We start from the raw sequence: 11,859 nt of genomic DNA, 5'->3' as shown, positions 1-11,859 counted from the left end.
GAGGGAAGGAGAGTGTGTAGCATAAAATAGAGTGGCGCGATGATTGTTATTAATGCAAGGTGAGAATCAACAGATTCATTAATCCAATCTACAACAATATCGGGTTCCAGACCATTCAACGGAATCAAAATACAGAGTGGGATTTTGGACCACTCAACGGAATTCGAACATGATATGATTCCGGACCACTCAACGGAATCTCGGAGTAAAAGGGATTCTGGACCACTCAACGAAATCTGAGTGGATACGATTCTGAACCACTCAACCGAATCACAGAGTATGAGAGATTTTGGAAATCACAGAGTATAACGGATTTCGGACCACTCAACAAAATTGTGGAGTATAAGGGATTTCAGACCACTCAACAATTCAACGGAACCCCAACGAACTCAGTTTCGAACCATTCAATGAAACTAAGCGGAAGTCCAAGAAACATATCAACGGCTCGAAGAAATAAGACATGATTCAAGTTACTCAATTTACAAAAGCTAAACAAAATGAAACAAAACACAAGCACTAAATTTAAAATGGATCAATGAAGCGAGAAGTGAAACAATATCGAAGCAACAAATCCGCATGACAATGGGTTAAGGTCTGCTACTAGCCCTCACATTTCACAAACAATTCAACATGCACTTCAAATGACATTTCACAAATATTTCCAATGTACAAGTCAAATCACATTTCATAAAATAGATCGATGGCTAAATGAAAAAAATCACATTTAAGAAGAAATCACATTTATAAAATCAAATCATATCCACAAAGAATACATAAGAATCTCAGGGTAATAACCATTACCACATATATTAAAGTCACTCACTTGGAGTCCGCGCTACGACTCCTAGCATAATTATTGAGGCGTCCACACGAACGTCGCCAAGAACAAATATCAATTCTTGTCTCAGAACTTTAACGATACAACCCATAATTTCATGTTCTATACATCCTCCAAGACATTGTAAAAGAATTAGGAATGCATTGACCAAAAGTCAACCGGTTGTCAACCATCAATAGTAGGGTCCACAACCCTACGTAACTTGAACTGGAAGATCTGCGCATCGGATTTTTGATCTGTAACTTTCTAAGGTCCTCATTATGGTTCTAGAACAACATATTAAAATTTCGTCACGATCCAACAGTTGGATCTCCACCAATCGCAAATTCAAGTGGCGGTTAACTAGGTGGTCAACTCTGAACTTACGTTAAAACATCGGTATGTCACTAAACGAATTAGGGGCATCGATATTAGCTTGGGGGGAGGTCTTGGGCGAAAACCTGAAAAGTCCACAAAAGTTAATGCAAGGAATATTCGAGCCAAATGGTAGCTGCAGATGTCCTGAAACTCGGAAAGAGGAGAACATGTTAGCACCTGTTTGAAAGCCAAATGGTGGCTGCAGATGTCCTGAAACTCGATGGAAAGTCTCAAAGCTTTTAGAATGTTAGTTAATGGCCCTTTTTTTATTTTCGTGATCCAAAGCTCATTTTTAAGCTAGAGAAAAAAGGAAGGTCGACCTGGTGTTGATCAAATGGTTAGAATCGGGAGGTGTGTGGTGACGTGTATGCTCAAGCAAGGAAGAGAGAGTTCCAGAGAAAGTGAGGGAAGATTGAAAGAAAAAGAAAGACGGGAGAGAGAGAAGCCGGAGAAATCTAGAGAAGTGGAAAACGGTATGTGGGTCCCACGTGGCACACAACCCCATCTAACATGTGTTCCAAACGGCGAAATTATCAAAATGTCCTCGAAGTTTAAAGGTTCGTAAAAATTTCACTATATCTCTAAATTTAACTCTGTTTGCGTTCACGAGTTCGCATCGACGAGTACTATCTAAAAATGCCAGGAAACATGAAAAATATGAAAGGATCAGTTATGACCTCTAAGAATCCTATTTAATCCATTAGGGTCGTTTTCGTCTTTTCACACATTTAAAAAAAATTATACATTGCAAGTATAAACTTTTCGAAAATAGGAAGGTCGACCTGCTGTTGTTTTTTAGATCAAATGGTTAGCATCTTGAGGTGTGTGGTTATGTGTGTGCTCGAGCAAGGAAGATAGGGTTTTAGAGAGAGTGAAGGAGAGTGAAAGAAAAAGAAAAACGGGAGAGAAGGAAGCCTAGAGAAATCCAGAGAAGTGGGAAACGGTCTGTGGGTCCCACGTGGCACACAGCCTAACGTAACATGTGTTCCAAATGAGAAAATTACCAAAATGCCCTTGAAGTTTAAAGGTACATATTTTCTTCGCTATACCTTCCAATTTGACTCCGCTTGCGCTCATGCGTTCGTATCGACGAGTACTGTTAAAAAATGCCAGGAAACATGGAAAATATGAAAGAATTGGTTACAATATCTAAGAATCCTGTTTAATCCATTAGGGGCGTTTTCATCTTTTCAAACTTATTCTCATAAAATTGAGCATTAGTTTTTTAACTTTGACCGAATTGGAGTTGACTTTTGAATAAAAAATTCGTGAGTATTGATCCCTAAACTTATTATAATGTGATTGACCAAAAGAAATTTTTGGTGTAATGTGGAGCAATGGTCATTTTGGCCAACTCTGTTAGAACTTCCATAAAAAATAAAGGATTTAAAGAGACAAAAAATTGATAGAAGTTCTAAACGGAGTTAGTCAAAATGACCATTGCTCGACATTATAATAAGTTCAGGGACCAATCTCACATATTTTTTAGTTTAGGTACGCTCCAGTTAAGCTAAAGTTCAAGGACCATTACTTCAATTACCTCATTTATTCTCTTCTTTTTCTTTTCCCTCCTGTTAACGTAAGACTCGAGACAATGACTAATAGAGGTGTGGAAGTGATGGAAAAATCAATGTTTGAATACAACAGTGAGACAAAAGAACTCTGGATACTAAAAGCTGAAAATTAGAGAAACTTCAAGGTAGTAAAACGAAAATTGCCTGTGGGTTCCCAACCAATTGCAGCAACAAATTTGGGATGTTAAATGTTCAAAGAAGGGAGAGTGGAGATGAAAGAAGGAACAAAATACCAAGAGAGGAAGAACAGCCGGTAGGGCCATTGGAAAATTCACTTGAAAACTCAGGGGGTCGAGCATGTATCTTACAATCATTGCATTAATTTAATATGTCGAAAATTATAAATCTTCTTACAAATTAAGATAATGTTCAAGCATAATTACACACATTAAGTCATTCAAGAAATATTGACGTTCCCGACTTAAAAGTAGCATCAGAAAACATGGATGTCGCCGGTCTCTTTGTAGCCTGGTGGCTTCGTGTTCCACATGAGGTTCACCGGGTCAACAGTTCGACTGGCACCACAAGAAACCATGGCTATCTATTACTTTGGTTTATCAGTTCTTCTTAGAAGGAGATAACCGATGTTTTGACCACTCTTCCAGAGCCCTGCGGTGTAGAGCATTCATCCTAATGTGAGGACGTTTCTCTCGAATTAGTTTCTCAGCATTTTTCCAGTCCTCTGTCACCCCAAGAGCAACTAGCAGTGCACACATGACAGCTACACTTCTCCCATGACCTATAAAAGAAAATTACAAAACAATTTCTCGTTACAACTTACAACTCAATACCTACACCCATCCAAATAGTTCAGCAATCAAATATCATTAAAAAGGTCGTACCCAGTGCACAAGGCTCCCGCTTTACGCAGGGTCTGGGAGAGGTGAATGTCGGCTAGCCTTACCCCCATTTATAGAGAGGCTGCTCCCAAGTCTCGAACCCGAGACCTACCGCTCATGGGCGAAGGCACTTGCCATCGCATCAAGTGCGACCTCTAGCAATCAAATATCATTACTATGAAAAAAAACACAGCGGAAATTTGTTACGAAAAATATTTAGGGACGAGCCCCTTTATCACCCGAAACCTCCTATCGCAGGAAATTTAATGCAGAAAACTTTATTCATCAATCCAACTAGACATGGGAAAATTGGAACTAAAACAGGGAAACTAAAAACCTCAGGAAACAAACAAACAACACAGGAAGGTAATCCAACCACAAAGATATGTTAATGAGATCATCTTTTCTTCCATCTCTTTACTTGGTAAACCGTAAATGGTTTTTCAGCAATGTCCTCATCAAATTCTCTCAACGAAAAGCAATGAATCTAGAGGCTAAAAGTTTGAATAATTCCGCACATAACATCAGGGTTTATCCAGGATCATGCTCAGAATTACACGCGTAAATGCAAACTTAAATTTTGTAACTGTGTGTGACTGTTATTTCTGAAAACCAACAGCGATGACAGTATTGTTCCTCCATAAGAAATGACTGGACAAGATCATATCTAGCTTAAAAATGAGACAGTATGAATAGTTTCGAACCTAAACAATAAACGAGTTAATATAATCGTTAAGTTTCTTTTTCTTTTTTTCTTTTTCTGGGACATTAATTATGCAGAGTATAGAGCGTTTCAAAGATGTTTTGAAGAGCCCAAAGCTAATCGAATCATTTCAACCTCTTGATGTGCTGCGCTTATAACTCATCTATGCTTTTTTAATTATTTTCGTTCTCTTTTGTGTGAACCTTTAAATGTATTTAAAAAAGCGTAGATGAGTTATAAGCGAGAAAGTGCCGAGTGGTAATTGGTATCGAAAGCACTGTGAAACGCTACCCCGTTTCTTATCATCCATTGTTTACCAATTACCATTCTGCAGGAATGATACCCCGTTTCTTATCAAACCCGAGGATGCCCTGAGCAGAGCAGTGGTTGATCAAGAAGTACCTCCTCCATAGGGCTTAACCTTAAGGCAATCTTATCTGCATTGCACCACAACTACCCCTCACTTTACTCACCTATATAGATATCTAGGAGCTAATACCACCAGACATGTTGCATTGCAGAACAATTCACAAATATATACAACCACATTATATGCATCGCAAAACAAGTGAATCTATCTCACTACCAACATGAAAAATTACTCAAAATTTGAGCAGCGTACCGTGGGCGCAGTGGACGAAAACAGGCTTATTCTGAGCCCTTTTTCGGCAAGCCCACTTGACAGCAGATTCAATGGCAGCCGGCGGAGGAGCCCTCGTGTCCCATGTTGGCACACACAAATAAGAATGCCCTGTAACCTCACACTTCCTTGGCAATTCACAAGTGCAATCAACAATGGCAGGGTCACCTGGTGGCAGTTTATCCGGCGAAGAAGGCCACCCGCCAACGAACAAACCCTCGGAGATTTCAGTGTAAAGAGCCTCCCTACTATGCAACCTCTGAAATGCCGAGGAGACGCGGACGAAATACAAATAGGGGCTGAACATTATAACCGACCAAGTGGGGAAACTCCCATCTGGGTTCTTCCCCAACAGCATGGGAAGGTCTATCAATGGATGAGCAGCAAGTGAAACCAAAGCTAAAACCAAAGAGGCATATAAAAATGGTATGGAAAGCACTGTGAAACCAGAGCTTTTGAGGCATGCAAACAACGCGAACAATACTGCTGCCTTCCACCCTATCCGAACCGATAGACCATGACCCATCTTTGCTCCACTACTGAGTACCCCAAATGTGCCTGCCAGGGGCTTGATGGAAGTCCTCAGAGAGGCCAAGGGCAGATCTTGTTTTGCAGATCATATCTCGACTGGAGAAATGTAGTTTAAATAAGGGTGGGATTGGATGCTGGAGGGTATCCTCGTGTTACTCGTAAAAGCAATTTCAAAGTGAATTTAAGACTCCTCCTTCCGTACTCAAAGAATAGAACTAGAGGAATTGATGGTTTCACGGAATTGGTATTGAGACTTCAAAATTCTTATTTTGTCTTCTAAACTTTTTACATATAGAAAGAAAATACACTTGTGAGATAAAATGAGATTTTTATAATGTTAATAACAGTTTCCATAATAATAATAATAATAATAATTACGATTAAAATGACGATGGAGAGATTATTTATTTGACCTGTATTTTGTTAATCACATGATATGGCGGTCAAAATGGGAAAATGATCATCGCCGGATACTTTTCCTAGGGATTCTAGGAATTCTGTGATCGTGACCGTTCATCGTACATCGTGCGGTCATAAATCATTTCAAAATATACAATTTAAAATTAAATATAAATAGTACTTAATGAAAACTGATCACATAATATACGATGAACGATCACGATCACAAAATTCCTAGAATCCCTAGGAAAAGGATCCGGCGATGATCCTTTTCCCATTTTGACCGCCATATCATGTGATTAACAAAATTTTCATACTCATAGAGTATGAGTATGAAAATTTTGTTAATCACAAAATAGAACTAGAGGAATTGGATGCTGGAGGGTATCCTCGTGTTACTCATAAAGCAATTTCAAGTGAATTTAAGATATCTCCTTCCATACTCATAGAATAGAACTAGAGGAATTGATGGTTTCACGGGAGACTTTCTGTTTACTGAATTGTTATTGACATTTCAAAATTTTCATTTTGTATTCTAAACTTTTTACATTTAGAAAGAAAAATACACTTGTGAGAAATACAAAATGAGATTTGAGTGCTAATAACAGTTTCTATAATAATAATAATAATAATTACGATTAAAATGATGATAGAGAGATTATTTATTTGACCCGTATTTTGTTAATCACATGATAAAGTGTCGAAAATGGGAAAAAGATCATCGCTAGATCCTTTTCCTATGGATTCTAGAGATCCCATGATCGTGATTGTTCATCGTACATCGTGCGGTCATAAATCATTTTAAATTTTAAAATTTAAAATTAAATATAAATAGTACTTAACGAAAATTAACTACACGATATACAATGAACGATCACAATCACGGGATCCTATAATCCCTAGGAAAAGGATCCTCGCCGTCTCCTTTTCCGTCAAAATGTAGCTTAATAGTTATTTTAAGGGTGGGATTGGATGCTGGAGGGTATCCTCGTGTTACTCATAAAGCAATTTCAAGTGAATTTAAGATATCTCCTTCCATACTCATAGAATAGAACTAGAGGAATTGATGGTTTCACGAGAGACTTTCTGTTTACTGAATTGTTACTGACATTTAAAAATTTTCATTTTGTATTCTAAACTTTTTACATTTAAAAAGAAAAATACACTTGTGAGAAATACAAAATGAGATTTTATGGTGTTAATAACAATTTCTATAATAATAATAATAATAATTACGATTAAAATGATGATAGAGAGATTATTTATTTGACCCGTATTTTGTTAATCACATGATAAAGCGGTCAAAATGGGAAAAAGATCATCGCTGGATCATTTTCCTATGGATTCTAGGGATCCCATGATCGTGATTGTTCATCGTACATCGTGTGGTCAGAAATCATTTTAAAATTTAAAATTAAATATAAATAGTACCTAACGAAAATTGATTACACGATATACGATGAACGATCACAATCACGGGATCCTATATTATCCCTAGGAAAAGGTTCCTCACCGTCTCCTTTCCGTCAAAATGTAGCTTAATAGTTATTTTAAGGGTGGGATTGGATGCTGGAGGGTATCCTCGTGTTACTCATAAAGCAATTTCAAGTGAATTTAAGATATCTCATTCCATACGCATAGAATAGAACTAGAGGAATTGGTGGTTTCACGAGTAGACTTTCCACCACAATCCAAGGACAAAATGAAAATTTTGAACTACAAGTTTCTATTATAATAATAATAATAATAACAACAACAACAACAACAACGGTTAGTATGATGCTAGAGAGATAATCCATTTGAACCGTATTTTGTAAATCACTTAATGTATCATCGATAACTATTTTCCTTTTTTAAATCATTAAAAAAAGAATTCAACTATCAATTGTCACATCATATATCTACAAACTATGATTTAAAAAATATGTCTCCCTAGCATTTTCCCAAAGGTTAAGTAGAAATAAAGTAACAATGTGCTGGAAAGTCATCAAACGCTTATCATTACAATATTTTCCTTTAGCGTGTAGGGTTTAGGTCATCAAACACTGGCCTAACCAATGTCAAATTTTAAAATAATAGGTAGTTATTTGAAAAACAAAAAAAAAATTGGAATAAGAACCAAAAATTTGATAAAAAAAGAGAATAGTGTTATTTACATACTCATTTTTACTTCCTATCACACTCTTATTAATTTTTTGTCATTGATCTTCAATTTATTTGATTTGACGACCAATTATTAAGAATAGTTTGTGAGAAGTAAAAATAGGCGTGTGAATGACACCACCCAAAAAGGGAATGCCCTCCCAGATTTTTGGAGGAATGACATTTCTTGACGGGATGGGATTGGAGAAGGAGAATGGGAATTAACTTTATATATCAAAATTTCATTCACATTTTTTATTGATGAAAGGTGAACTAGTTTTATAATGATTCATTAGTGGAATATATAGAGAAAGAAGAGAGTTTGTAGCATAAAATAGAGTGGCGCGATGATTGTTAACGCAAGGTGATAACCAACAGATTCATTAATCCAACCTACAACAATATCAGGTTCCAGAACATTCAATGGAATCAAAATACAAAGTGGGATTCCAGACCACTCAACGGAATCCGAACAAGATATGATTCTAGACCACTCAACGGAATCGCAGAGTAGAAGGGATTCTGGACCACTCAACGAAATCTGAGTGGATACGATTCCGGACCACTCAACGGAATCGAGGAGTACAAGGGATTTCGGACCCCTCAACGAAATCGCACAGTATAAGGAATTTTGGACCACTCAACGAAATCGTAGTGTAAGAGAGATTCTGAACCCCTCAAACGGAATCCAGACGGAGCAAGAAACCAGACCACTCAACGGAACCCCAACAAACTCAGTTTCAAACCACTCAACGAAACTGAGCGGAAGTCCAAGAAACATATCAACAGCTCAAAGAAACAAGACATGAATCAAGTTACACAAGTTACAAAGGCTCAACAAAATGAAACAAAGCACAAGCACTAAATTTAGAGCGGATCAACAAAGCGAGAAATGAAACAATATTGAAGCAACAAATCCCCATGACAATGGGTTAAGGTCCGCTACTAGCCCTCATATTTCACAAACAATTCAACATGCATTTCAAATCACATTTCACAAATATTTCCAATGCACAAGTCAAATCACATTTCATAAAAATAGATCAATGGTTAAATCATAAAATAGATCGATGGCTAAATGAAAAAAAATCACATTTCAATAGAAATCACATTTATAAAATCAAGTCATATCCACAAAAGGATAAATAAGAATCTCAAGGTAATAACCATTACCACATGTATTGAAGTCACTCACTTGGAGTCCGTGCTACGACTTCTAGCACAATTATCGTGGTGTCCACACAAACGTCGCCAAGAACAAATATCAATTATCATCTCAGAACTTTAACGATAAAACCCATAATTTCATGTGCTATACATCCTCCAATACATTGTAGAAGAATTCGGAATGTGTTGACCAAAAGTCAACAGTTGGTCAACTATCAACGGTAGGTCCACAACCTTACGTAACTTGATCCGAAAGATCTACACATCTGATTTTTTATCTGTAACTTCATAAGGTCCTTATTATGATTCTAGAACAACATGTTATAGGTTATAATGTCAAGAAGATCCAGCCTCTATAACGAATCCATCAAAAGTTTTGAAATACCCACTGATGCCTCTTTCCGCAACCCATTTATAACAGAATTATATATCATCAAATTAGTTTTTTCTTCCCCTCACATCAGCTTTTCATAAATCTGAACTGCACTTCCTATGCTCCCTTCTTTGCAGTGCCCATCAATCAAAGTGCCATAGGTGACAGTGTCAGGAAGTAAACCACGAACAAACATGCTGCCCGTCAATTGCTTGGCTGCTGTCAAATTTTTGCTTTTGCACAAATAATCAATCAGGATACTGTGGGAGAAAACATCCTTGATGAGGTTCTTCTCAAGGATGTGGTTATGAAGTCCAACTGCTTCCATCACAAGCCCACTTCTAGAGAGCCCCTTGATGAGGATTGAGTAGGTGAACTGATCAGAGCATATATGCCTATCAATCAAGTCAGAGTCAGACAATAAGGAAAAAGCTTCCTCAGTATCTCCTTCCATGTGAAGCCGATGGATAATTGAATTGTAAACAACAGGATTAGGGGCCAATCCCCTTTCCACCATTCCATCGCACAATCGAAGTGCCAACTCCAAACGCCCCTGTTTTGCATACCCATCTACTAGAGTTGCACAAGTCCTCAAATTGGACTCAACACCTGCCTCGGCCATTTCAGCATGAATTTCTTCTGCAACCGGTAAACCACTAATTTTGCAAAACCCATTAATGATACAATTATTGTAAGTAACTGAATTGGCCGTAACACAGTCCTCCGACATTACCCCCATCTTTCTCAAAACCTTCAAGGCAAGTTCCATATCACCCATCCTGCATGCTCCAGGACCATTTAAAATCATGTTAAAAGTAACAACACTAGGCCAAATTCCACTCTTCAACATCTGATAATATTCCGACATTGCTTCTAGTAACTTGCACTCCTTACAAAGAGCATAAATAACCAAATTGAAAGTATCAACATCTTCAACATACCCATATGAAAGCATTTCCTTATACATCTTCCAAAACCTATCAATCTCATTCAACTTAATTAAATGATTAAGAAAGTTCTTCCATGCGTGAATCAAAACCCAATCCAATCTAAGCTTCTTGATCACCTCATAATCACCATCTATGGCCCCGAACCGAGTACAAGCCCTCACAAGTGCATCAAACACTGCAGGGCTTGAACGACCACAACCTTCACCATAACTAGTAACCAACCCCTCCAAAACAACCAATGGGGGCAAACCCTCTTCCCCCATTAGACTCTCCATAAGAGACAATGCATCATCGTACCTCCTAGAATGGATCAAAACACGAATTAAAGTACAAGAAGATTCCAAAATTGAGGACAACAACTCTGGTTCGTACGAACCCAGTTGTAAAACTCTAAAGCCAACTGCGACGAGTTCCGAAACCCGCTAACAACACGGCTGACTAATGAACTGGTTAGAGTGGGGGATACCTGGTCTAAGAACTTCCATCTCCTCTGTCGAAGATTAACACAAATCATTTTGAAAACAATGTTGTCGGAGTTTGGAGGTGAGAATTGCTTACTCGCGTGAAGACCGCGGCAAATTAGACGGGTTGTTTTTGGGGAGAGAAGAAGCTTGGAACCCAGTTCATCAAATAGCACCGCAGTTTCTGGAACAAACCTTCGGACCCCAAATCCAATGCATCGTCGCGCTTCACTGAGATACTGCGACAAATTGCGATAGGCCACAGAGCTTCTACTTCTACGAACCAAAAAGTAAAAAAAATAAAAAACCAGAGTTTCTCTTTCATTTTTTACTTTTATTTTTAAACCTAGATGTTACTCACTGTTGGGCTTTCTGCAGTAAGTCCAAATAAGAGTGCAACTTGGGTCGGTTCAAGACCAACCGGAGCTTATGAGAGGAGTTTGGTGCGGTTCGAGGGGGTTGAACTGACCCGCTATAGTACAGGAAACTACACGGATCATGCGAAGCGTTGTCATATGATCATATGATGATTTTATCAACAAAACAATGACATAGCGCGGATTTATCGATCCAAATCTAAAGGTTCAATAGTGAGAGTAGATATGAAAAGGGAACGCACAATCGTGGATGCAAATGGGAACGCACAATCGTTTGAGACAAATTATGGACTTGAGAGAGTTATGAGAGAAGTAAGTGGCAATTACCATTTTTCTTGTTTGACTTGCTATTTATAGATTTGAACCATAACAAGCAGTTGGGAATGGACGTTTCATGCCATACTAGGTAGACCTTTAAGATCTACTAGTGATGGTGCAAACCAGTCTCCACAATCCTGCCAGCTAGTGGTCCTAAAAGTCACTGTCGACATGAGCGCAGGCCCGCTAG

General features: G+C 38.0%; 2 protein-coding genes across 2 annotated transcripts; both read right to left on the bottom strand.

Annotated features, from left to right (window-relative positions):
• Positions 1 to 3,009: 3,009 nt before the first annotated feature.
• On the bottom strand, positions 3,010 to 5,720 carry LOC103438767 (uncharacterized). The gene is made up of 2 exons (XM_008377310.4): positions 4,934 to 5,720; positions 3,010 to 3,508 (listed from the first exon to the last, which is right to left on the bottom strand). The coding sequence occupies exons 1-2, from the start codon at positions 5,475 to 5,477 to the stop codon at positions 3,327 to 3,329; spliced, it is 726 nt and encodes a 241-aa protein (XP_008375532.2). The 5' UTR covers positions 5,478 to 5,720; the 3' UTR covers positions 3,010 to 3,326.
• Positions 5,721 to 9,183: 3,463 nt separating this feature from the next.
• Positions 9,184 to 11,280, bottom strand: LOC103438819 (pentatricopeptide repeat-containing protein At1g11710, mitochondrial-like). The gene has a single exon (XM_029105327.2). The coding sequence runs from the start codon at positions 10,786 to 10,788 to the stop codon at positions 9,646 to 9,648; it is 1,143 nt and encodes a 380-aa protein (XP_028961160.2). The 5' UTR covers positions 10,789 to 11,280; the 3' UTR covers positions 9,184 to 9,645.
• Positions 11,281 to 11,859: the final 579 nt, after the last annotated feature.

This window comes from Malus domestica, chromosome 07 (genome assembly GCF_042453785.1).
Source record: "Malus domestica chromosome 07, GDT2T_hap1".
NCBI classification, from domain to species: Eukaryota; Viridiplantae; Streptophyta; class Magnoliopsida; order Rosales; family Rosaceae; genus Malus; species Malus domestica.
The sequence above is the reverse complement of the archived record's forward strand: the minus strand, read 5'-3'. Positions and strand labels throughout refer to the sequence as shown.

Excerpts from the sequence above, each read along its gene's own strand:
- LOC103438819 (XM_029105327.2), bottom strand. The coding sequence starts at position 10,788 with ATGGAGAGTCTAATGGGGGAAGAGGGTTTGCCCCCATTGGTTGTTTTG.
- LOC103438767 (XM_008377310.4), bottom strand. The coding sequence starts at position 5,477 with ATGGGTCATGGTCTATCGGTTCGGATAGGGTGGAAGGCAGCAGTATTG. Across the intron at positions 3,509-4,933 it reads TTTCGTCCACTGCGCCCACG|GTCATGGGAGAAGTGTAGCT; the intron begins GTACGCTGCTCA and ends TTTCTTTTATAG.